Source organism: Notamacropus eugenii, chromosome 1, assembly GCF_028372415.1.
Source record: "Notamacropus eugenii isolate mMacEug1 chromosome 1, mMacEug1.pri_v2, whole genome shotgun sequence".
In the NCBI taxonomy this organism is placed as follows: domain Eukaryota; kingdom Metazoa; phylum Chordata; class Mammalia; order Diprotodontia; family Macropodidae; genus Notamacropus; species Notamacropus eugenii.
In genome coordinates this window covers 351,336,069-351,363,237 of record NC_092872.1, presented here as the reverse complement: position 1 = coordinate 351,363,237, position 27,169 = coordinate 351,336,069, and the positions used below count along the sequence as shown (strand labels likewise).

At 38.1% G+C, this 27,169-nt stretch overlaps 1 protein-coding gene across 5 annotated transcripts in view; it reads left to right on the top strand.

Moving 5' to 3' along the window:
- Positions 1 to 27,169, top strand: part of TECPR2 (tectonin beta-propeller repeat containing 2) — a 153,351-nt gene that overhangs the window by 82,497 nt on the left and 43,685 nt on the right. For all 5 annotated transcript variants that reach the window (XM_072630165.1, XM_072630166.1, XM_072630167.1 and 2 more), the window contains one exon: positions 2,085 to 2,318. In XM_072630165.1, coding sequence (XP_072486266.1) covers positions 2,085 to 2,318 — 234 coding nt within the window. The remainder of the gene's footprint in view (positions 1 to 2,084; positions 2,319 to 27,169) is intronic.

The following is a 27,169-nucleotide window of genomic DNA, read 5'->3' as shown; positions in this document are numbered from 1 at the left end:
CTTTGATCTAGCAATACCACTTCTAAGGCTGTATCCCAAAGAGATGATAAAAAGGGGGAAAGGACCCACGTGTGCAAAAATATTTATAGCAGCTTTTTTTGTGGTGGCCAAGAATTGAAAATTTAGGGGATGCCCCTCAATTGCGGAATGACTAAACAGGTTGTGGTATATGAATTTAATGGAATACTATTCAGCTATAAGAAATTATGAGCAGGCAGACTTAAGAAAAACCTGAAAAGACTTACACGAACAGATGCTGAGTGAGGGGAACAGAACCAGGAGAATATTATATACAATTATAGCCACATTGTGTAATAACTAACTTTGAAAGATTTGACTCTTCTCAGCAATGCAAGATTCTAAGACAACTCCAAAGGCTCACGATGGAAAATTCTATCCACATCCAGAGAAAGAACTGAATGCAGATGGAAGCATGCTATTTGCTCTCTTTTTTGTTTTGTTTCTTCTTTCTCATGATTCATTCCATTGGATATGTCTTCTTTACAACATGATTAATGTGAAAATATGTTTAATATGACTATATATGTAGAGCCTCTATCCGATTGCACACCATCTTGGGGAGGGAGAGAGAGAAGAAAGGGGGAGAAAATTTAAAACTCAAAATCTTATGGAACTGCATGATGTAAATTAAAAATAATTAATTTTTAAAAGGTATCAACAAAATTTATTTTTAAAAAAATGTATCAGTCCCTGCCCTCATGGCATCAAGTATGGAGCTATAGGACACATACACAAATAATTAGAACACAAGATAATGCATGATAAGTTCATTAGAGAGGTGCAAAAAGTCCCCCAAAGCTCCTGTGAAATGTAAAGGGCAAAAGGGCCTTGTTTTTTGGTACTTCTGTTACCTCTTATTCTAGCTGTGTTGACGGCATTGTTTCAAATGGACTTTGTATTTTTGTGTGTATATCCTTTGTTGCCAAAGAAGACCATGGCATCAGAGAAATGATGACGACTTGCACTTGACTTTGTTTTGAGTGAAGGAGGGCTGGGCAGGTCACCAGCTTCCCTTCTCCTCCAGAGCCATCTGAATCCAGGCCATCTGAATCAGGATGCACTGGGAGACCTTGGGCCCTTTAGGCTGATGTCTTCGCAGTTGCTCACTTAGGGTGAGGTATCTCCCATTCATTGAATAGGCCTGTTCAAGAAGTAGCCAGGGCATGGCCCCCTTAATGAGGCCAAGAAAAAGAGACATCAGGCTGGGAGGGAAACAGCAACAGTTACTATTGATAACCACTTTAAAGCTGGGGGGTCCAGAAGAGCCCTTAGGCAGGGGCCCATTGGCATCCCAGCTTCAGAGTGCAGTAGGTTTAAGGTCTGGGGAAAGGAAAAGACAGGACAGGACAGGAGGGTTCAAATCCTACCTCAAATACTTGCTGCTGGTGAGACCAGTAGCTCAATAAGTATTATCTAAATAAAAGAAGATTTGTGAGATGTCTGTACTTTAGTACAGCTTCTAACAATGGCTAAGATACTTATACACCTCTATAAAGTCATCATCAGAAGCCTCACTGTGGAGTCAGAGGTGACCTTGTATTTCTTGAAGTATACTATATTGATAGATCATAGCTATTAGGCCCTACCATCCTGGAAAAGCTTTGAAGACAGTTCTTGCAGCAAATGATATCTACTTTTCCTGAATCAGACCATCTCACCACTAACTAGTAAGCTGGTCAGCCACTTGATAAATTCTTTGGCCATGGCAATGAGTGAGAAAACAAAGACACTTCCATTTCAATAGTGAGAGTCAAGAGGCACTAAGAACCAATTTTTAAACACTTAGGGAATTACTTTACATCTTAGGAAAACAACCACCTTCCCAGCAACTGAGAGGAAAGAGCTCTGAAAGTGTATTTGAGTTTGAGTTAACTAACCAATAGAAACATAGTAAGCAATAGAAGTCACTGGTGAACTTGCATTTTAGTCAGTAGCTATACAACTTTTGTAGTTAGTTTGCTTGACATGTGCATAAAATTAAAATGCTGCCTTGTTCTACAGGTAGCTCAGATAGCTCACTTGCGAATGGCGCTTAACAACAAATGTGACTTTTCTTTCCACAGGAAGCTTTTTGTGGTTGTGCCAGAGTGCCAAGGATCTGTTCTGTGTGAGTGACCAGAACCCACAGTTCCGCCCTTCCACAGTTCAGCTCCCTCCTGATACTGAAATGATAGCGTACTCTGCCTGCCAGGACGCCGTGTGGGGCTTAGACAGCTTCGGACAGGTGTTCATCAGAACGTTGTCCAAAAGCTGCCCAACAGGAATGCATTGGATGAGGCTGGACCTTTCTCAGCTAGGTATGACTATTGAGTTATCTGTCTTTAAATTCTGACTTCAGTCACTTATGCTCTAGACACAATGTGATGCCAAGGAAAGAATGCTGAACTTGGAATCAGAAGATCTAGGCTTAAAGTTTGGCTGTGAAACTTCCTAGCTAAGTGACCCTAGGCAAGTTACTTTGTGTTATTTGTTTTAAAAAAAAGTAGTCATATTATTCCCAACCTGCTTCATTGGGTGGTTTTGGGGAAAGAACTTTATAAAACCTTAAAATATTTAACAGGTATTATTTATTTATTTAATTTTATTATTATAATTCTCCTGAACAAATCATATTAACAAATAACAATTAACTTTGTGCCACATACTATGTAAAATGGTAAAAAGCAAAACGCACTGCTCCTATCCTCAGAGTGTATATAGTCTAATTGGAGAGACATGTAAATAACTAGGCATATACAACATAAATTCAGATTAAATAGATGGTAGTCTCAGAAGGGAAAGCATGAGTCCAGGAAGGGCCTCCCTCAGAAGGTAGAATTGGAACTGAAGCCAGGCAAACTGTGTGGAAGACAGAGGTGAGGAAAGAGAGTTTTTCAGGCATGAGGGATGGCCAGGGTAAAGGCACAGAGGTGGGAGATAGTGGAGTGTCATAAATGAGGACCGGCAAGGAGGCTGGTGTCATTGGATCATAGTGTGTACGGAGGGCGGTAAAATGGTAGGAAGGGGAGAAGGGTGGAAGGGGCCAAGTTGTAGAGAATAGGACTGAATATATGATCCTGGTGGTCATAAAGAGCCATCAGAGTTTATTGATTAGAGAGGGATAATATGGTTAGATCCTTGTTTTAGAACAGTATTTTGACAGCTAAGTGGAGGGTAGATTGGAGTGGTAAGAAATGAGCCAGGGAGGACAGAGGAGGCTATTGCAATAGTCCAAGTGTGAGAGGTGATAAGGGCCTGTAGTGGGGGATGAGCAGTGTGAGTGGAGAGAAGTGGACTATGTGAGAGATGTTGTGAAGGTACAAACAACAATGCTTAACAACACATTGGACGCTGGGTTAGTGCCCATGAGGACCTGAGGATGTTGATACCCTCAATAGTAATAGGCATGGTGGGAAGAGGAAAGGACTTAAGGGGAGAGAGAGTTCTGTGTTTGGAGTTGGAGATACCTGTGGGACATCAGCTCTGAAATGTAGGAAAGGCAGTTTAATATAAGGCAGTGAAGACCATTCAAGCTCAGGGGTGAGACTAGGAAAGTTTATTTAGATTAGAAAATCTTTTGTATAGAGATAAACCTGTGGGAGCTGATGAGATCACCAAATGAGATACTATACAACAAAAAGAGAAAAGCACCCAAGACTGAGTCTTGGGAGCACCCTTGGTTAGGTATAACATGGTTGAAGATCCAACAGAGAAGACTGAGAAGAAATGGTCAAATACACTTCCTTATTAAGACTACCAGAAATTCACTTTATTAACTTGCTTTACTTTTATGAAATTTCTCCTGAAAGTTTCTAAATTTTTTAATAGTGAACATTTATTAAATCTGTATCTTTCTCTGTCTGTCTGTCTTCCCCATTATAGCCCATCATATACCTGAAAGCCCCTGAAAATTCTCCAATCTAAATACCTTCATTTCTTTGAAGTGATCTCTTTGCTATCCAACTTTCCCTTCTTTTGATGCTTTCTGGATTACAAATTACCTTCCTAAACAATGTTGCCCAGAACTGAACAGAATCATATAGATGTGCTCTGATGTGGGCAAGAAGCTTTTAAAGCAGAAGAGTATGATAAAATTGCACATTAAGAAGTTAAAAGTCCTAACTAGTCTAGTCTTTTAAGGTCCTTTATGATATGACTGTTACCTGTCTTTTCAAACTTATTTCCTATTACTGTTCTACATGTACTCAGCTACATGTTCAGTCTTACTCAACTACTTACTGTTTAACAAAAGTACCCAAGATTTTCCCACCTCATTGCCTTTTGTTCATACTATATATGCACTACCTTGAAAGCCTTCCTTCAATTCCTTCTTGACAACCTTACCTTTTAAAATTCTACCCATCCTTCATGGCCTAGCTCAAATATTCCCTCCTCTGTGAATTCTTCCTTGTTATGCCAGCTAGATATCAGTCTTTTTTTTTTTTTTTGCAACCTCGCTTATCTTTAATTCCTCAATCTTAGCCTATATATCCAGTCTTTTGCCAAATCCTTCCAATTCTAGCTCCATAGCAGCTCTCCTATCCATCCTTTTCTCAACACTCAAATAGCCATCAACTTTTTGCTCGGGCTATTGCAATAACCTTCTAATTGGTCTTCCTGTCTTAAGGCTCTCTTCCTTCTCCATGTTAACCTCTATATGGCTTCTAAAGTGATATTTCTAAAGCAGATGTCTGACCATGTCACTCCCCCTTCAAAAAGTCCAGTAACTCCTTGTTGCCAACACAGCCATTCAGTTGGCAAACCTTGTCATTACCCTTTCTACAATATTTCTGCAGTTGTCTCATTTTTTCCACTCAGACAGCCACCACTCTAGGCCTTCATCATCCTTCACCTAGACATTTGCAATAACCTGTAGTACTTCATCACCCCCAATCTGCACTGCTTCCAAAATAATTTTCTTAACATGCAAGTAAGACTCTTGCCCCTTCCATCATCAAAAAATCTCCTGTGGCTTCCCATTGCCCCTAGGTTCAAATATAAACTCGTCTGTTTGACTGTTTTTCTTTTTTTTAAATTTATTCGCATGGCAGAAATCAACAAACATAAAGAACTGATAAAGAGAATTTTATATGAAACTGATAATCTATATTTATATGCAACTTATTTTTATAAGTATATAACAAATTCAACACTGTAATTCTAAAACTGCACTGTTTGTCTGTATCTCCCTCTGAACTTCCTTCTACTCTCTTCTGTGCATTTAAAATATTTCATTAATGTTCATTTTTCTTTTTTTTTATTATCACTAATCACTATTCCCTGCTCTCTCTCTGTAACTCTTACCTCTTCCCTCCTCTAAATAAAAGTCCTTTCCAGAATAAGCATCAGTCATCAAGAATCATCAAAACAAAATAGCTATTTTTCTCTGCACCTTTAGTCCATCACCTCCAAATCAAGAGGTGGTAAGCATGATTCAGAGTCAGTCTTCTGAGGTGGTCATTGCATTGTTCAGTTCCAAAGTCTTTCAGAGTTGTTTTTCTTTATTGCAGTGCTGTTGTCAGCATATAAATTGTTTTCCTGGTTCTGTTTACTTTATTGTGCATCAGTTCAGACAAGTCTTCCTAGGTTTTTCAGGATCTGTTGCATTGTTCATTTTTCTTCTTTCCTTCCTTCTGTCCTTCCTTTCCTTCCTTCCTTGTGCCTCTTGCTATTTTTAAAAATAATTTTTATTCTGAATTTGATAGTCATTAATAGTTTCAATATACAAGGGCAGAAAAAATGTTGTATATGAAACTATGAACACGTCATATAGCTTATTTTTTTAAAAATATTAATCATTAATAAAGTGGTAATGATACTGCCTTTCTTGTCTGTGTCCCTTTCTGAAGCTCTCTTCTTTGTATTTTTAAAAATGTTTCACTGACAGTCCTTCTTTTTAAAAATATCAGTTATCACTGACTATCACTTTTCTCTATTATACTGTCTCTCTTCACCAAATCAGAATTCTTCCCCTTGTAAGAAATAATTATAGTCAGCCAAAAAAATTTATGTTATAATGGTAGTGTCTAAAAATGTATGTCTCATTCTATACCTGTAGTCAAGCGCTTCTCCACCAAGTGGTGGAAAACATATTTCATCATTGTCCTGGACTTGTGATTGGTCGCTGAAGAAAGTTCTTAAGTCTTTCAAAGCTATCCTTTACAGTATTGTTATCATTATATAAATTGTTCTCCTGGTTATATTCATTTCATCATCAGTTCATACTTTTGCATTAGTTCATACAAGTTTTTCTAGGTTTCTCTTAATTTGTCCCTTTCATTATTTATTAGGGCTCAGTAATAGTTCAAATATATTCATTTATCATAATTTGTTAAGCCATTACCCACTTGATGGCCACATGCTTTGTTTTTTTGTTCTTTGTTACTTCAAAAAGTGTTGCTATAAATATTTTTGTACATATAAGTTTTTCATCTCTTTAGAATACATGCCCAGTGGTGGTATAATTGTTTCAGAGGGTATCCACAATTTAATAACTTGTGTGATATTCCAGCATGGCTGGACTAATTCATAGCTCAACCAATAGCACATTAGAGTACCTGTCCTTCCATACCCCTCCAGTGATTGTCATTTTACATTTTTTTGTTTTAGTCATCTGACTATTTGTTGGAGGGGGTAGAAGCTCAAAGATGTTTTAATTTTCATTTCTCTTTTTATGAGTTATTTGGAGCGTTTTTTCATAAGGTTGTTAAAAGCATGTATGTCTGAGAACTGCCTTTTCATTTCCTTTGACCATTTATCTCTTGGGCAGTGGTTCTTGTTTTTATGTATTTGAATCAGTCTCTGTTTTTGAAGGCCCTTCATGACCAGACCTCACCCTACTTTTCAAACCTTATTAAAAATTATTCCCCTTCCTATACTGTACATTCCAAATAGAATGACTTTGTTACTGCTCTTCACACATGATATTTAACATCTCGTGTCCTTATCTTTGCACTGGTTGTTGCCCTTTGCCTGGAATTCACTTCCCCCTCACCTTTATGTCTTAGAATCATGTTTCCTTCAAAATTCAATGCATGTAATACCTTCTACATTAAGCCTTTCATAATTCCCAGCTGCTAGTGCCCTGCCTCAAAAAAGATTGTCTTGTAAATATCTTGGAGATATGTATATTTGTATATATTTTCTTTCCAATAGAATATGAGCCCCTGGAAAATAGGGACTGTTTCCTTTTTATCTTTATCTAGGACTTAAGTACCAGTGCCTAACACATAGGATGCATTTAATAAATGTTTGATCGGTTGGTTTAGATGAAAGGTGATGAGGGACTAAGAAAGTTATCATGGAGGAGATAGTATTTGAGTTGAGCTTTTTATGGGATTGGTAGAGATTGAAAAGACAAAATAGAACACAAGCAAAAACATGTAGATAAATATAGGTAAGGCATTTGGCACATTCATCAGACAAAGAGTAGACCAGCTTTACTGGAGCTAATCAAATTTTACAGAGAGTAATTTGAGAAGAAGCTGAAAAAGAGGAGGGTGCTATATTGTAGAGTATATTGAATGCCAGACAGAGGCGTTTGAACTTCAAACCAAAGGCAGTAAGGAACCACTGAAGGTGACTTAACCAGAGCTATATATGTAAGAGAGGTTATCTTGGTAATGGTTTGAAGGACAGGTTGAAGTATGGAGATGGAAAGAGCTATTATGAGCTAGGTTGTATTGAGGACCGGAGTTAGGGTGGTAGCAATGGGAATCGGTTAAAAAAATTGTTCAAATAAGTTTTATGGAAGCCTTCTTTTTAATGTCATTTTAAAATAAATGTTTTCTTAAAAAATTTTAACATTAACTATATTTAATCCTTTTTTTCTTCCCCCATCTCTTAATTGATTCTTTCCATGTGAACAAATGAAAATAGTTAAATAAAACCTACTGAACAGTGAAATGTGTCTAATAGTAGATAGGATATTCTGCAACTCTATTCCCTTTTATTCCTGCCTTCCCTGAAAGAAGGCAAGTGATTGCTCATCTGTTTTGGAGGTTAAGATTTATTATCACAGTGACTTAACATTTAGCTTCACTATAGTATTCTATTCTTTTTATTTGCATTGTTGTAGTCATTGTATATTGTTCTCCTGTTTTTTTCCACTTTGCATCATTTCATAGAAGTTTTCCTGCTTATCTGAATTGCTCATGTTCATTGTTTTCTTTTGATGCAGTTGTACTCTACTACATTTGTGTACCACAAATTATTTAGCCAGATAAATAGCAGATCTTTATTAGTTAAATGATTCTGACTTTTATTATCAATTAGACATGAAAACAGTTTCATAAATTTTTAAGAAATGAATGATAAAAAGGAAAAAGCTGTTGGATACAAATAGAATGAAAAATGGAATACTAGCACAGGAGTGGAAAATAGAGGAATCATAGCTACTCTCATTTTTATAGCACTTTAAAATTTGCAAAACAGTTTTCTGTATATTTTTTTAATTGATCCTCACATTGACCCTATGATGTAAGAGGAGCAGAGATGTTAATTTTCATTTATAGATGAGAAAACAGCCTCAGAATGGTTTGCGACTTTCTCAGGATTACATAGCTAATAGGTATCAGAACCTATTACCCAGTGGAGAAATTGTCCTAGTCTCAGAAAAATCATGAAGGGAAATAGAGAGTATATGCAAATACAAATAGCTAAAATGAAAAGCAGAATGAGATGAGTCTTTGAAAAGCTACAGTGTGGTATGGGAATTCAAAGGAGAGAGAGGTCAGTTCCTATTGGGGTTTATCAAATTTCATCTCACCTTACAAAGAATCCTGTTCAAGGCCCACTGGGGGTCACTCCTGAGCTTATTTTAAGGTTCTGAAATAAGCAAGTAGCAGACTTGGTATTTGAACTCAAGTCCTCTGACTCCCAATCTGGTTCTCTTTCCATTACTGTTGTTCTTAGGGATACCCCTTTATTTTTTCAAATGTTCCTGTGAGTTCTCTCATTTATTTCCACCACACAGAGCAGGAAAATAGGCCTTTTGGCTTGCTTTTTGTCAGGACCAGATGTTCCCCAATCTTTTCTTTCCATGTTCCTGGCACTGCTCCCTTATTGGACTTTGCCAGCCTCAAACAAGGAGGCTAAGGCCCTTATGGCCAAGAGAATAATCATGTGGAAAGTCGTGCCAGCCTCAGCTCAGTGTAGAATTGAACTACCCATCCCATAGTTCTTCCCTACCCCCCACCCCATCCCAGTACACACATAGAAGCTGCTTCACTTCTTGACACTAAAGCAGATGCCTCATTTCTGAAGCCTGGAATCCTGCTTGATAGTCAGAGCAAATGGGGGAATTTCTGTGGAAGGGAAGCCTCACTTCTTTGCAATACTCTTATGTTTTTAGTCTTAAGTACATTAGACCATTAGTAGTATTAATGTTTTATCTTGGTATTCTGCTGCTGGTTTAGTTTTTAGGTAGACTTTTTAAATAAATCTGGCTTCATTTCATCAAGACTTTCCTGATCATCTCCTATTTTCCTAGCATTGTATAAGGAGTTATGGGGGAAAAAAAAACCAGTACCTGTCCTCAAGGAGTCCATAGTGTGATTGAGTATATCATTCAGAGCTTTGAAACAAGATAAAAAAAGATAATTAATATGTACTGTAATAGATAGTTCAGGCACTGTGGTAAGAGGCCAGGAATTTAAGGGGCCCTTGAGCCTCTAATCAGCCTCACAACATTCTCATTACAGTGATAACATTCTTCTTTAGCAGCACCTATCAAGCTTAACATATATGTCAAGATCATTACAAATTATCAGAAAACTAATGCTGTAGTTCTTTTTGTAATCATCGTCATCATGCCTTACATTAATGTAGCACTTTCATTCAGGACAGGCTCATGAGGTGTATGTAGGTAGCACAAGTAGTACTATCCCTGTCATACAGATGAAGACACTGATACTTGGAGAGAGAAAGTATCTTGCCCGTAGTGACATGACAAGTAATTGAGTCAGTATTTGAACAAAGATCTTATGGCTCCGTGCTCATGGTTCTTTTTTAGCGTATCAGAGATTTTATCATTGTAGATAAAAACATTTTAAAAAAAGGTTTTCATGCCAGTCATTTCCAAATATACTCTTCCCCTCTCCTCTTCCACCATAGAACCTTCCCTTATAACAAGCAAAAACCAGTTAAAACCAAATTACACAGTACTGGGTTCTGATGACATAATTCCTCCCTGTACTTCCTCTAGTTCTTAAGAAGTGGGAAGTATTTCATTCTCTCTGCCATCTGGAACTAATATATTCTCATATTGCAACTAATTCATTGCATTTAATCTGCATTCAAGCTATTGTTTAATGTTATTTTCACTTATGTATTTAGTCATTGTTTACTTTGTTCTCTTGGTTCTGCATGCTTCACTCTGTATCAGTTCATACAGATCTCACATTTCTCCAAATTTTTTGTATTTTCTATGCTGTAATAATCTTTGTAATTTATTAAGTTAAAAAAAATCATCATGGTTACCAGTAATTGTAACACCTTGAAGACAAAAGTAGAATGTTTGATCTGAAAGGCAACGTGTGGTATAGTGGAAAGGATGCTGGACTTTGTAGGAAGAAACCAGGATTAAACTCTTAATGGTTAGTCGCTGGATAACTCTGTGCAAATCTTTTTCTCTCACCAAGTCTTAATTTCCTTATCTGTAAAACTGAGATAATAAAACTTGAACTCCACTTAACTCATGTGATTGGAAAGTGTTTTGTAAACTTTAAAGTATGGCCTTGTTATTATAAACTAGAGCAATTTTGTAGAAGGCCAAGAAACCAATAAATGCTAAATTCTAATAAAGTAGGTCACATTAAATTCTTCTAGTTTTTGCTGATAGTACAAGCTAATATTTTTTACGACAGCATAGTGAAGAAGAATTCCTGAACTCAGAGTCAGTTGATCTGGGTTCAAGTGCTGACTGTTCTGTTTACCACTTATGTGTGTCTGGGCAAATTTCTTCACCTCTCTGAGTCTCTTTCATCTCTTATAAAACTGAGATAACAATCAAATAAGATAATGAATATTAAGTACTTTGTACCTACAAAGCACTAAATTAATGTGAATTGTTATATATGAGAAACTGAAATTTGATGTCTAGTCAAAATGAAAAAGGTAGATTTTATTTTGCTTTGAGAAAAATGTTTTAAAAGTAAAAAAAACTACATGTAAATTTTTGATTTCATAATAATTGATCAGTTGAGTTGACAGGAGTTCCTATCTGAGCACATGTAATACTTTCTGGTCTCTTGGATATATTTGCTCTTTGAACTATTTCAGTAGTAGATCTCTGTGACATTTTTGATTAGGTAACTTAAAGTGTCAGAGTTCCCAAATGGAATAAGATACATGATCTTTGTAACTTAAGATGAAACAAGCATTCTTTACCATTGTTTCTCTTTTGTTATAGCACTGTTTGGAAGGACATTTTCTTTCAAAGTGTTCCTGCTTTGAAAATGCAAAATAAAAAGCACATTCTTCTAGATGTAAATAATATTAAGCAACGATATGCAATTCTGTATTTGATTGCACTGGAGCATGTTAAGATCAAATCACTTTAACAGCTGGGACGCTGTGTCCCAGGATCATGTATATTAGACACTCTGTGATGCACAGTCAAAATGGGTCTTAAATTCTATAATTATGTTAGCCAAATGTCAAAGAAGGAACATACTTTTGACCTTTGGATGTTCCTTCCCTATTGCCCAAAATAATGTAGTATTCAAAAGGAGTTATAAAGACTGAGAAATCATAACATTCCCCTTTTTACTATAACCACATTGTAGCATTATTAATAATAGATTTGTTTCATAGGTTGCCATGGCCAAAATAATTCATTACCTAGTGGTCAGCCTCCTAGTAATGAGCCTCTTTCAGCTAGGTTTGTCTATGAAAAGCAGACAAAGTCTGTTGCCAGGCCCACATTCTAAGCCTTTCAAGTATGTAACAGCCTGCTAGAGCTTGTACTCCCCTGGCCTTGCCTTTGAGAACCTAGAGTTACTTCCACTTGGTATGAGGCATTAGAGTAGGACCTTGTGGAATAAAGGTACATGTTATTCAAAGGGCAATGGAAAGACTTGTGGTTTGAATAAATGGCTATGATGTGATCAACAATGAAATTTATTTTAAAAAACAGCAGAAGAGGATGTTATCAAAGGGAATGTATGATCAGAAGAGAAGGTGGGCTGGTCATGCATTGAGAACGAGGGCTAACTGGTGGTCCTGTGTAGGTGCTGCATTGCTACCTATATAATGGCAGGAGATACAGGGGAATCTCCTGGCATGTTGCATGCATCCCTAGGGGAGATTTACAGGAAACCATAGACACAAGTCACATAGGATGAGAAGACTACGGCTAACATTGTGATTCACACCATGGTAGGGGATACACATCACTGGAATCATAGATCCATCAAAATATCATAAATAGCTTCCTCTAGGGCTGACAAAATGAAGAACCAGACATTTTCTTCAGTTTTCATGATCTTCCAAAATTCTCCAAAATAAGAATTATTCACAAGAGGTAAAAAATAATTGTAGCTAACTCCATGGGCTAAGCCACCAAGAACCCTAATGAGGTAACACCTCATAAGTTAACAGAAAAGGCTAATTCCTAAGACCTAAAGTACACTCTCTCCCACCAGCCCTCATGCTCTGGCAAGATAGGATCCATGAATTTGTTCTCTGAGCTTCACTCAGCAATTCCCTTGCTGCTGCTATAACAATCTCTGCCAACACAGCCTCTTCAGCCCTGCCCCAGTCCTTGCTTTATCATTTTGTTGTAAAGAGCAACAGAACTTAACTCTCCCCTGAAGGTTCTCCCCAGAAGGGGAAGATACAGGAAACTGGACGGTTGCTCTGCCTGGGGTGGCAGTATGCTGCACCCCAGCATTACTTAGCCATAGAACTAAAGAACAGAAGGATTAGGGCAGGATGCCAGCATGTATTTGGGGGCCCCCTGCACCTGAAGAAAAGGGTACTAGCATCCAGCTGAAGCCAGTTCTTCTACCTCAAAAGTCAGTTGGGGAAGGTACTGAAAGTAGTGAAAAATTAATTCCTTATCATGAGAAAAGACTGAAACAGTTTTAATATCTAGCTCTTGGGGATCCACCACCAAAGGAGAAGAATTCAGAAAGCAACTGGAAAATATAAAGATAAAAGATTGAAATTACCAAAGATCTCAGAATGGAAACTCAGTTGAGCACAAGCAGATAAATCAACAGGGAAGATATAAAAACAGAAAGAAAGATGGTCCCCTGGGACATCTAATGAATCCAAACATCTCAGAATAAATGTAAGACAGAGGAAAATGAATCAATACCTGATGAGGCAAAGGAACTGATGCATTCCCAAGAGAGCATGGAAACACACACAGCAGGATGTTTCTGAATATTTCAAGAGAGAAATAAGAATTGTGAAAGTAGAATTTATATCCTTTGTAACATAAATAATTTGAAGAATAGAAAAGTTTGAATCCATAATAGTAAACCTCTCTAAAGATTCAGAAAAGAAATCATTTGATAAAAAAAGAAAAAGCATATGATAAAGAAAAGAAAAAGCAATACTGAACACATGATCTCTGTACACACAGAACATTTTTATCTTGCAGTTAGAATGTTTAGAAACAATTTAAGCATCATAGGCCTTCCAGAAACACGTGAGTCAAAAAACCTGAAAAGCATTGTATAAGAAATAGTACAAGAAAACTGCCTAAAATGTGTGAACAAAGAAAACCAGTGCCAATCAAAAGAATCCACAGATTGCCTATGGAAAAACAAAATTAAAAAAACCCAGTGCTGCATACTCCAGATCACAGTGGTTAAAGGAACAATTCCAGTGACATACTAAAGTTCTGCAAGTAACCAGGAGCAAGACCTTCAGATAGAAAGGAAGAGAATTTTGAACAAGACTATCCTGTACCCACTAGAAACCACAGAAAGGAATAGAACAATGTGTTCTGAAGAGCAAAGGCCCTTAATAGCTTCCTCCATTAAAATATTCAAGTACTTCATTTTGCCTTTGCCAAGGTATCTGAATTTTCAAAAGATATGAAAGTGGAATGCAAATTCCAACAGATATGCCACTATCTCAGCTGTTTGGTGAATCAGTTTAATGCTACATTGTCCTCAGCATTCAAGTCCTTTGCCCCACTTATTACCGATAATTTCTTGCCAAACTTCTAACCTGGAATTCCTCCGACCATCTGCTCTTGTCTTTTCTCCTATTCATATGCTGCTGAATGAAGCTAAAAAAAAAATCATAAAATCATGGTGACTAGATACATTACAAATTTATGTTACATAATATCAACTGAGCCATCACTGCAGTAAGACAATCTTTTGAAATCTCCCTAATCAGCTCAGTATAGCACTCACCACAGTGGGGTTTTCCAAACCTTTTCATCCCTCAAACCTTCCATGGCACCCCCTTCTAAAAACCGTGCCTAATATTTCATTGAAAAAGTGGAGCTCATTTTCCAGGAGCTCCTTTCCTTTCCTCTTCTGCATCTCACAACATGCAGATTTCTTTTTCTCTTATTTATGCTTTTACAATGTTTTTGTATGTAGCAGATGCTTAATAAATGCTTTTTTTCATTCATTCATTCATTCATTCATTCATTCATTCATTCATCCATTCATCTCCTTCACTGTTGTCTCACATAAAGAGGTGGCCCTGCTCCTTGCTGGCACAAACCCTTAATCGCTGTCTTTTCCGGCAGATTGGTCTCTTATCATCTCCATTTTCTCACTCACCTTCAGTGTCTCTCTAGACAGAGATGGCTGCTTCCCTGCTATCTGCAGTTGGTTCCTCCATTTCCTCTCCTTTTACTCTCTTCTAAACCCTTTGAAGTCTGGCTTCCCACCTCATCATTCAGCTGAAACAGCTCTCTTTAAAGTTACCAGTGATTTCTTAATTGCTAAATCTAATGGCCTTTTCTCAGTTCATACCCTTCTTGACTTCTCTGCTGCCTTTGGCACTAACGTTTACCCTCTTCTCCTTGATATCCACGTTGGGAGAGCTCTCCATTCTAAATTTTCTAAATCATACCCACTAGTGGTGGGTATCTCACAAGGCCCTGACGTGGACCCTCTTTTCTTTTCTCTTTGTACTTCCTTCTGTAGTGATCTTACCAGGTTCCATGAATTCCAGTAGCAGATGATTCTTAGATTTATTTATCAAATCCTAACATCACTTCTTTCCTGATGTTGAGACTCACATCTCCAATTACCTATTGGATATCCCAAACTGAGTATTCCATAAATACCTTAAACTCAACATGTTCAGAGCAGAAGTTATTATCTTTCCCCCAGCCTCTCTCCTCTTCCAAATTTCCCTATAACTGTTGAGGGTACCACTATGTTCTCAACCATCCAGGTTCACAACCTAGGTGTTATCTTTGATACCTTGCTCTCTTTCCTACCCCCCATTATCCAGTCTCTTGCCAAGTCCTTTTGCTTCTGCATTGTGAACATCACTTACGTATATATGTCCCCTTCTCTCCTTTGACACAATTGCCACCCTATTGTAGGCCCTCATCACTTCATGCCTAAACTATTGCAATAGCCTTTTGGTTGGTTTCTCTGCTTCAAGTCGCTTCCCACCCTATTCCATCCTCTTCTTAGCTGACAAAGATCTAAATCATAGGTCTAACTATGTCACTCTCCTCTTCAGAAAATTCCAATTCTCTATATTCCCCCCAAGATAAAATATGAAATCATCTATTTAGCTTTTAAAGTCCTTCATAAATTGATCCTTTCCTACCTTTCTAGTCTTCTTACACTTTACTCCTCCCTGCATACTCTGTGATCCAGTAACACTGACCTTTTGACTATTCCTTGCACATGACATTTCATCACCTCACATCTCTGTCCTTGTTCTCTGGCTGTTCCCCCTGCCTGGAATAGTCGCCTTTCATGACTCTGCTTCTTTTATATCTCATCTAACATCCTCCCTTCTTTCAGAGTCCTTTGCTGGTCCCCCTCAATACTAGTGCCCTCTGAAGATTGTCTCTAATTTACCTAGTTTTATCTTGTTACACAGGGTTGTTTGTATATTGTCTCCTTGTTAGGATGTGAGCTCCTTGAAGAAAGGGATTATTTTTCCCTTTCTTTTTGTGCCTGGTTTAATAGGAGTCTGGCACATGTGCAGAACCCATCAACTTGCTTAGGTGACATCTTTACATGTAAAACACTAAGAAGCTACATTTAGAGAATTGTGATGTCACGTAAGGAAAGTGCCTGTGTTTAGCTAGCACATTGACTTGACTTAATCTGACTAAGCTGGAAGACATGGCAAGTTATTGTGCCTGTTACAGTACTAACCTACCTAAATTCATCTCAGAAGGTTAGATGCAAGATGGCAAATTGTTTGCCAACTAAAACTCACTTTTTGATCATTAAATCTTAAAGGAGTTGTGATCCATATTAATGAAAGGAGTCCCAATGTAATTTGGTTTTCGCAACAATCCTAGCAATACTATTGGAAATATATTTCTCCTTACTTTACTTATAAGATTCTTAAATTTAGAGAGGAGAAATGACTTATCCAAAGTTACTCAGCTAATAAATACATGAGCCAATATTGAAAGTCAGGATTTCTGACATCAAGTTCAGCACTTTTTCCACAGTAAAGGGTACTTCTTATTTTAATTAACTTGAGAAATCTATAATCAAGGAAAACTATGTCTATATTCAAACACTAGTAGTACTTATTGAGGCAGCTGTCTAGAGTCAGGAACACCTGAGTTCAAATCTGGCCTCAGACACTTACTAGCTGTGTGACCCTGGGCAAGTCATTTAACCTCTGTTTGCTTTAATCCACCAGAGAAAGAAATGGCAAACCACTCCGGTGTCTTTGCCAAGAAAACTCCATGGACAGTACTGGTGTACTGTGGTCCATGAATCATGAAGAGTCAGACACAACTGAACAACAAGTACTTATTGAACACTTTTTATAAAAAAATGGAATTTTCCATATATTCATTATAGTACTTATTTGTAAGCAACACTTAAATCTTCTCACCATTCTCTAGAGCAGTGGTGACAAACTCAAAGAGAAAGGGGATGTTAAGATGTACAGAAGGATCCTTGTGAGCCACATGTTGACTTAGAAAACCACAAATTAAAATTATCAATATTCTATCGTAGTTTCATTTGCTTTGATAAATATTTCCCAATTACATTTGAATATGGTTCCAGCAACACTTTGGCAGCATGTTTGATATCTCTGCTCTAAAACATAGCATGTTTAATCCTCTGGGAAAAATGACAATTGTACCATGTTTATTTCTCATCACAAATAAATACAGATGTAGTAAGCACAGTAATGTTTAGCACATTTTTAATCCATCAATAAACATTTATTAAGCACCTACTGTGTGCCAGGCACTGTACTTACTCTTGGGGATAGAAAAGGGACAAAAGAAGCTCCTCAAGAAGGTTACCATCTGATGGGGGAAACAACATACAAACAGAAATATACAGAACAAGCTATATACAGAATAAGTAGGAAATAATTAATAAAGGGAAGAGACTGGAGAGATTGGAGAAGGTTTCCTGTAGAAGGTGAAATTTCAGTTGGTACTTAAAGGAAGCCAGAGAGATCAGTAGTCAGAGTGGAGAAGAGAGCATATTCCAGGCATGGGGGACAGCCAGAGAAAATGCATGGAACTGAGAATTGGAATGTCTTATTCATGGAACAGCCAACAGGTCAGTGTCACTGGACAAAGAAAAGTGGCAGAGGAAGTAAGATGATTGTGTGTTTGTCCTTCGTTGTTGAAGAAGACCATACCATCAGAGAAATAATGGCATGACTTGCACTTGACTTTGTTTTGAGTGAGGAAGGGCTGTGCAGGTCACCAGCCTCACTTCTCCTCCAGAGCCATCTGAATCCAGTGACCAGCTACTCATCAGGATGACTGGAGCTGACCCAGGATGAGGCAGTTGGGGATAAGTGACTTGCCCAAGGTCACACAGCTAGTGAGTGTCAAGTGTCTGAGGTGAGATTTGAACTCAGGTCCTCCTAACTCCTGCACTGGTGCTCTATCCACTGCACCACCTAGCTGCCCCTAAGAAGATTGAATAGGTAGGATGAAGGTGAACTAAGTGATGAAGGGCCTTGGATACCAAACAGCATTTTGTATTTGATTCTGGAGACAATAAGGAGCCACTGGAGTTTGTTGACTATGGAGGAGTGGTTGGACCTGTACTTTAGGAAAATCACTTTAGTGCCTGAATGGAGAATGAATTGGAATGTGAAGAGATTTGAAGCAGGCAGAGGTGATGAGGGTCTACACCAAAGTGGTGGCAGTGTCAGGAGAGAAGAGGACCTATTAGAGATATATGGCAAAGGTGACATTGACAGCATAAAAAAGGTGATGTAGACAACAGCTTGAATGTGGAGGGGGAAGGGTGTGATGAGAAATAGTGAGTAGTCAAGGGATGACTTCTGGGTTTCAAGCCTGAAATATGGGAGGATATTATTGCCGTTGATAGTAATAGGGAAAGTAGGAGAGGGGGGAGGATTATAGGGGAAAATAGAGTTCTGTTTTAGTAATGTTAAGTTTAAGGTATCTACTGGGCATCCAGTTTGGAATGTTTGAAGGCATTTTGGAGATGCAAGATTGGAAGTCAGCAGAGAATTTGGGACAGGATAGATAGATTTGAGAATCAGCATCAAGATGGTAATTAAATCCATGGAAGCTGATAAGATCACCAAATGAAGTAGTTATAGAGGGAAATAAGAAGAGAACAACAGGACCCTGAGGGACAGGTATAGTTAGAGGATGTGATTTGCATGAGGATCCAACCTAGGAGACAGAGTAGTCAGATATGTAGGATGAGAACCAGGAGGGAATAATGTCTTGAAAACCTAGAAAGGAGAGTACGGAGAATAGTGTGATCAACAAGTGTCCAAAGCTGCAAAGAAGTCAAGGTGAATGAGGGTAGAGAAAAAGTTACTGGATTTTGGCAACTAAGAGATCATTAGTAACTTTAGAGAGGGCAATTTTAGTGAATGGTAAGGTCAGAACGCAGATTGAAAGGAGTTGAGAAGAGAATGAGAGAAGAAAAAGTGGTTGTACCATTATAGATGGCCTTTTCAAGAAGTTTCCCTACAAAGGGTAGAGGAGATAGAAGACAGTGGTTGGTGGGGATGGAAGGATCAAGTAAGACTTTTTTCAGGATGAGGTATCATGGGCATGTTTGTAGGCAGTAGCAAATGAGCCAGTAAGACAGGGAGAAATTGAAAATCAGCATAAGAGTGGAGATGACACAGGTGGCAATCTACGGAGGAATGGGATGGGATCAATTGAACAACTAGAGGAGTTAGCCTTTAGCCTTAGTAAGGCCACTTCAATATGTGTGACTGATGAAGGAAGAGATAATGGCAAAAGGCATCTGAGTGATAGGAAATGAAGAAGAGAGTAGAAGAGAATGCTCATGGTACATAGCCTCATTTTTTTCAGTGAAATGTAAGGCAGCATTTTCAGCCCTGAGAGGATTAATGAGGCATGAGAAAGTTTGGAAGAGGCTCTGTGGAAAGTGAATAGTGAGCTGATGAAGGAAGCCTAATAGGATTGCCTGGCAGCAGTGAGAGTAGGGTTGAGCTTTGTGTAAGATTAATTTGTCTTAGTCCCAGTCAGAATGTTTGCATAATTTTCTCCATCTTTGTTAAGCAGCACACAGTATAGGAGCAAAGACAATGAATGATGGAAGTGTTGCAAAGGCTGAGCTTGGCTGGGCTTAATTGGCAACATAAGGGGGTTAGGGATTCAAGAGAACAGAACAGTGTAGAGTTGAATTGGTTCACCAAGGGGTCAAGATGGGGAAAAGAGGAGAGAGTGGTTATTGCAGGGGAGATGGCCTGGGAGAGAATTGAAAGGTCAAGGGATCAGAGGACAAAGTAGGGTTTTGTAAAGGAAGGCAGAGGGAGAAGTAAAAAGGTTGTGTCTGATATGGAATTTCATATTTGTAGGTGATAGCAAGATCAAGAGTGTGACCATCTTTGCGTGTAACTAAAGTGGAGTGGAGTAACTCATGGGAAGTTAGAGTGTTTGAAGGAGAGTCAATATGTATATTGAAGTTACCTAGTATGAGGGTAGGAGTTGGGGAGGAGAGAAAAATTGTTAGCCATGGTACTTATTGATGCAGGATGGAGGTCTGCAGACAGCTACCAGGATTTTGATTGAGTGGCAGATATAAATAACATGAACCTCAAAGAAAGAGAAATTTTTGAGTGAGAGAGGTGGGGGGGAAACCTGAAAGAGGCACTAGGGAGCAGAGAGCATTCCAACCTTTTCCCCCCTTGACCAGTGAGCAAAGGAGAACAAATAAAGGTACAACCAGTACTGGAAAAGGAAGCTGTGTCATCAGAAGGAAGTCAGGTTTCAGTAAGAGCTAGTAGAAGGAAGGAGTGGGAAAGGAAAAGGTTTGAGATGAAGGGAAGTTTGTTGCTCATGGAACAATCTTTGCAGAGGGCACAGTGGAAAGACTGAGTGGTATTTGGATGAAACTTTGGTACGAGAGGATTGAATGAGAATGAGGGAACGAGTTTGGATGATGACCTACAGGAGGTCAGAGTCACTGAAATGTGAAGGGTATGACCAAGTCTGAGAATGTTCATCATTAAGTGAAATGAGCCACTTTCCAACAAATAAATTTAGTAAATATTTTCCTTACAACAACCCTGTGAGGTAAGAAGTACATGTATTAGTGTACACATTTTACAGATTATTTTGCCTATGACCTCGTGCAGCATTTTATTTTGCACCTCTTTAATGCATGTATTATATAATATTATATAGAAGTTATCTTTTGGTATTTTATCATCCCACTTCTTTGCAAGTATCCGCAGTGGATGGATCAAGACCTATCTCAGTTTTCTATCTTTCCCAGGGTCTTGCATTGTACTTTGCATACTGTAGGTATTTTAAAGTGTTTGAAGAACAATTGAGCCTGGCTTCTGAGTGAGGCCCATAAAGTTGAGTGACTAAGTCATTAGCAAATATTTGTAATATTTGTAATGGTCATCAACTTGCAAAGAAGGCTAGGCAAAGTTCTGTTCTCTGTGTGTCTTGTATTGTTTATTGTCTGTGTGACCTTAACCAAGTCACTGCCCCTATCTGGACCTCAGCTTCCTCCGTTGAGCAGTCTGAGGGATGGACTAGATAAATTCTCATATAGCTCCCACTTTAGGATTTTATTTAGGATTTATCCTAAAATCTGAGTAATGAAGTAATAACTTGAACCCAGGTCTTTTGACTCCCAGTTCAAAACCATCCTATCCTTCAGACATAACTTAAATCCTTTGTACTGTCTTTGACTGAGAACAGGATTGTTTTTAATTAATTTTTGGAGTGAGTCATTTCTATTTAGTTGTCGTCTTAAGGCTAAATGGATATAAATACTAGTCTGTCATTCATTATGGATGCATATTTACTTTGTTGGAATGTTTACCTTCAAATGCTCATCTGTGCACTCTTTGGCAAACATCTTATATTTGCTGGTAACTAGATTGCTTCTTGCATACTAACATGTATTTTTAGTCTGTGACATAAGCATTCTGTTAGTATGAGCAGCTGCCGAATGTAGTTCAGATTAGGACAGTTTTAAGAGAAGGCACTGAGCTGTAGGACAGAGAACCCTGGATTTGAATTCAGAGGACCAAAGTTTGAACAGCTCCATTACTTATTCATCTTCATTATCTTTTACAGCACATATGCCAACAAATAGAACAGTGAAGAGAGGCTGACTGGGTGCTTTTTTAAATTTTCCCACTCTATTTTGGGAAGAGAAAGAAGGGTAGCATGGTGTTTGCACAACATTGTTAGAGTTCTGTAACACCCAAAGTAGTATCCTGGTGCTTTCTTGATACCCCCTGCCAGAAAGGCAGCATTATCTACTGATGGTGCTAAACCTACTGGAGCAGTTGGTTGGAGATTTACTGCAATTTAAATTGGACAAACTTTTTGTCCATTTGAAATTGAAAATTTTTAGAAGCTATATTTGTAACTTCATACATTGCACCCTGATAAATTGCAGTAATATTTTCTCCCAGTTGATACCCTTTTCGGTTAAAATGGGTTTAATCAATATGGTGAAAAAGAAATCTAGCATCTTGAACAAGGGAGAGGAGAATGCCACTTTTTTTTTGCCTTTGTTGGACCATACATGAAATATTGTATCTAATTCTGGTCACCACATTTTGGGCAGGATATTGACAAACTAATGTTGAATCTCCATTTTTAAAAATGTTAAAATGTCATCAGGGAGGTGTACCCCTTGGTTCTCAAAAACCATTAAGGGGAACACAAACTCTGGCATATCCTACCAACCTAGAAAGGTTTAAAAACAAACTAGAGATGACGTGAGGCTGAACCTAGCTAAGTTCAGACAGTCTACTGCACAGTGAATTTTTTAGCCACAGCAACTCTCAGAAACCATGTATTAAGACAAAGAGGGGTTATCATCTTCCACTTCCCCTCACATCAACAAAATTACAAATCTTTAAAGTGCCAGCGAGCAGGAACATGTCCAGGAACAGGCAGGTAGGCTGGTAAAAGCAACCCAAACCAAATCATGTGAAAAAAATATCGGTCAAAATTAGAACTTTTTAACCCAGAGAAGAGATCTGGGGAACATGATTAATGCTTTCAAAAGTTGAAGAAAACACGTGGAAGATTGATTAGACTTATTCTGCCTGACATAACTAGAACTAATAGTTTCAAGTTAGAGGCAGGCAGATTTTTGACTCTGTTTAAGGAAGTGCAGTTGTCCTGACTGTCTAGGAGCAAAATAATCTTGAGAAGAGAATGAGTTCAATACGTATGGAGATCTTCAGAGCCTGGATGTTGAGTTGTCAGCGATGTTGTAGGGAGAACTTAAATGACTTTTGAAGTCTCTTAGATGTAAGATGCCAAAAATCAAAATGAAAAAGATTGTTTGGTAGATATAGGTAATTAAAATTGATTCCATTCTAGAATTAGTTAATTGTAGGTTAGTTATACTGTGAAAGTTCTGGTGTCCAGAACAAAGGAGTTGATATTCTTGTTGTACTTTGACCTTATCAGACTACATCAAGAATATTGTGTTCAATACTGGGTGCTGTGTTTTAGGAGGGACATTTTTAAATAAGGGAACATTCAAGAGAGAATGACTAGAATGATAAGAAAACTTGAGCCTAGAATATAAAAGACTTGTGAGAGGAGGTAGAGGAGGGGGCATGATGGTAGTCCTCATATGTGTAAGAGGATGTCATGGGAAAGAGGGATCATTTGTTCTTCTTGTCCCCTGAACACAGAAACAGAATCTGCTCAAGTTCAAATAGGAAGTGAGAGAAAATTCTAGAAAAAGAAACTTCAGTCTTACAAAGAAGAACTTCCTAATGATAAGAGCTGTCCAGAATGAACTGCCTTAGGACACAGTAGGCTCCACATCTCTGTTAGTCTTGATGTTTACAGAATGTGTCTGTTGAAGATTAGATTGCATGCCCTTTGAATTCTCTTCTGACTCTGAAAATCCATGATCAAATTTCCCTATTCTTTGTATTCAGAGGGTAAATTTTATATCCCCATAAGGTTTCCAAGCTCTAGGACTAATCTTGCCCTACAAGGCAAATCTCAGATATAGGTGTACCACAGGAAGCACAAATTTTAAGAAAACCTGTTCCCTGTGGGTCCAAGGACTCCAGGAGACAGGGTTGTATCCCTATCCCAAGCCACAATTAGAGGACAGCAACAATCCACAGAGCTTCCTGCTTATATACATTCATAGTGCAAAATTTCAGCTACAGAAGCTTTCAGAAAAGTAAGTCTGTCTCTCCTAGCTATTAGCCTTACTTGTCCTTTATTTTTTTTGGGAAACCTTTTTTTGGGGGTGGGGTGGGATTTGGGGAAATGTTTTGTGACATTTGTTAAAATCCCACATTTGGAAGTGACTTCAGAGATCATGTAGTCCAATCTCTACTCAAGGTATGAATCACGCGTACAACATCACTAACAATTTGTCCTCTAAACAGTTCATTGCTAACCCAAGTGATTTGGAGCTGACTACCTTCTAAGGCATTCCATTACTGGGCGACTAATTATTAGGCAGTTCTTTCTTATATTGAGCCAAAATAGACCCACCTATAACTTTCACTTATTGGTCCCAGGTCTGCCCTTCGTGGCCAGGCAGAATAAATTTTCTTCCAGGTATTTAAAGATGGCTCTTATACCCCCTAAGTCTTCTCTTATCCAGACTGAACATCCCTACTTCATTCAGTTGACTCTTGTAAGACATGTTTTTTTAATCTCTTTGCTAGTCCAACTGCCTTCCTCTGGACGTGATTCTTCCAGCTTAATTCAAAATTTATTAAGCACCCATTGTATACAGAAAGCACCTGTTGTGTGCTAAGCATTGGAGAAGAGAAAAGAAATTAGATAAAACATAGGCCCCTCCTTGTGGAGCACACATATAAGAGATCAATTTACATGGATAATTCTAATGTATATTACATAATAAACTACATTAGAGAATTATAGAGATTTTTCTAAAATTTAGTATCTGACCAGAACCACAGAATCCTAGAATTACAGAATTTGGAAACTGAAAAGGACATCTGTATCTATCTAGTTCAACTCATATGTGAAAGGAATCCTCACTGTAACATTCCTGACAAATGGCCAACTTCTTGCCATTGATACTGATGCTATCTGCTGGGTCCAAACAGAACAAGTTTGCAGCCCACTGAATGAGCTTGAAGATAGCTATAATCCTACCCTTCCTACTCAGTCTTCTCTAGGCTAAACATACCTTGTTCCTTCCATCCATTTCCATATGATATAAACTCAGGACTTTTCACCATCCTGGTTGCCTTTCTGTACTGTATCAACAGCGTTCTTAAACTCTCATGCCCATAACTGAACACAATACTTCACATCAGGTATGATGAGGGTAGAATATAGTGAGACTGCCATCTCCTTATTCCTAGAAGGTATGCCCTTAATGCAGCTTAGTATCACATTAAGCATTTTTGGCTGCCACACATGGATTATTCATAAAGAGTTTGCAATTCACTAAAACCCCAAGATTTTTTTTTAAAACAACTACTGCCCACTCATAAGTCTCTCACTTTGTCCTTGTGAAGTTGATTATTTTGTGCACTAGTGCAAGAATTTGTATTAATCCTAGTTGAATTTCATCTTCAATCAACTAACATTTATTAAGCATACATTGCTATGTGCCAGACACTGCTAAATTCTGGGGATACAAAGAAAGAAAGGCAAAAAACAGTTCCTGCTCATAAGAAACTCACAGTCTAATGAGGAAGACAACATGTAAAAAACTATGTACAGATAAGCTATATACTTGATAAACTGAAAATAATTAATAGGGGAAAGGCACTAGAAGTAAGGGGAAATCAGGAAAAGTTTCTTGCAGAAAGTGGGATATTAGCCAAAACAAGAAGAAAGCAAAGGAAGCCAGGAGGCAGAGATGAGGAGAAAGAGCATTCCGGGAATAAGCCAGTGAAAATACTTAGAGTCAGGAAATGAGCATCTTGTTCTAAGAACAAGGAGATTGCTGGATCACAGAGGGGAGTAAAGTATAAGAAGACTGTAAAAGTAGGAAGGGACCAAGATATGAAAGACTTGGGTTTAGGAAGATCAATCTGACAGCTTACTGGAGGATTGACTGAAGGGGAGAAAGATTTTGAGGCAGAGAAACCAACCAGAAGGCTATTTCAATAGTGCATTCATGAGATGATAAAGGCCTGCACCAGGGTGGTGTACAGAAGTATCAGAGGTGGGATGGGAGCATATACGAGATGTTGCAAAGATAAACTCCACAAGACTTAGCAAGAGATTGGATATGGAGGGTGAGAGAGACTGAGGAGTCAAGGATGACACCTACGTTCCAAGCCTGGATTATTAGTAGGTACTCTTCTCCATAACAGGGAAATTAGGAATTGAAAAGTGTGTTGGGGGAGGGGGGCAGGAGATGAGTTGAATTTTGGACATGTTGAGTTTAAGATATCTATGAAACATCTATTTTGAGATATCTACTAGGCAGTTGGAGATGTAAGATGAGAGGTCAGAGCTGGACAAATAAATCTGAGAGTCATCTGCATATGAAGTGATATGAGATGTTAATTGAAACCATGGGACTTGGTAAGGTCGCTAAGTAAGACATAGAGAGGGAAAAGGGCCTAAGATAGAGTCCTGTAGGATACCACAGTTAGAGACAGGAGGAAATATAGATGGGAGGAGAACCAGGAGAGAAGTGTCAAAAAATAACCTCGAGAAAAGAGGATAACTAGGAGAAGACCATGACCAACAGTGTCAAAGGCTGCAGAAGGATCAAGAGGGATGAGGATTGAGAAAGTCATTAGAATTGACAAGAGACTTGGAAACTTTGGAGAGAACAGTTTAGAGCAATATTCAAGTGACTTTTGGGTCCTGACATTATCTAGTTTGTTAGCTATTCCTCCTTGATCTGTATCATTTACAAATTTGATAAGCCCACCATCTAGAGATTCTTCCAAGTAACTGATTAAACTGTTTAACAGCACAGCCCAAAACACACGTTCCTGAGGTACTTCACTGGAGACCTCCTGCCACATTGATTTTGAACTATTAATAACACTCTAGAATCTGACTATTCATCCAGTTCTGAATCTATTTAATTGTATTCTCATCTAAAATATATTTTCCCATATTTTCTACAAAAATAGTATGAGATACTTTATTTAAAAATTTGCCAAAATCTAAACTATAGCTACAGAATTTCTCTTGTCTACCAGTTTATTGATCCTGTAAAAAAAAAAACAAAAAAAACCAAGGGGAACAAGGTTAGTCTGGCATGACCTATACTTGATGAAACCATACTAGCTCTTATCTTTATAGACATTAGCAAACTGTCTCTTTAATGATCCATTCTAGAATTTTACCAGGAATCAAAGTCAGGCTCAGTGACCAGGTTACCTTCCACTCAGTAAACTCAGTAAACTCCTTTGGCCCCTATTACTTCTCAAGTCAAATAGAGACTCATTTAAAACTCATTACAATCTGGTCCTGTCCTACTTTTCTAACCTTATTTCATATTACTCCTCTATATGTGTTACACAGTCTAGCCATACTTGCCTCTTTGAAGTTCTTCACACATAATCTGTATCTCTCCATCTACCATCTCCC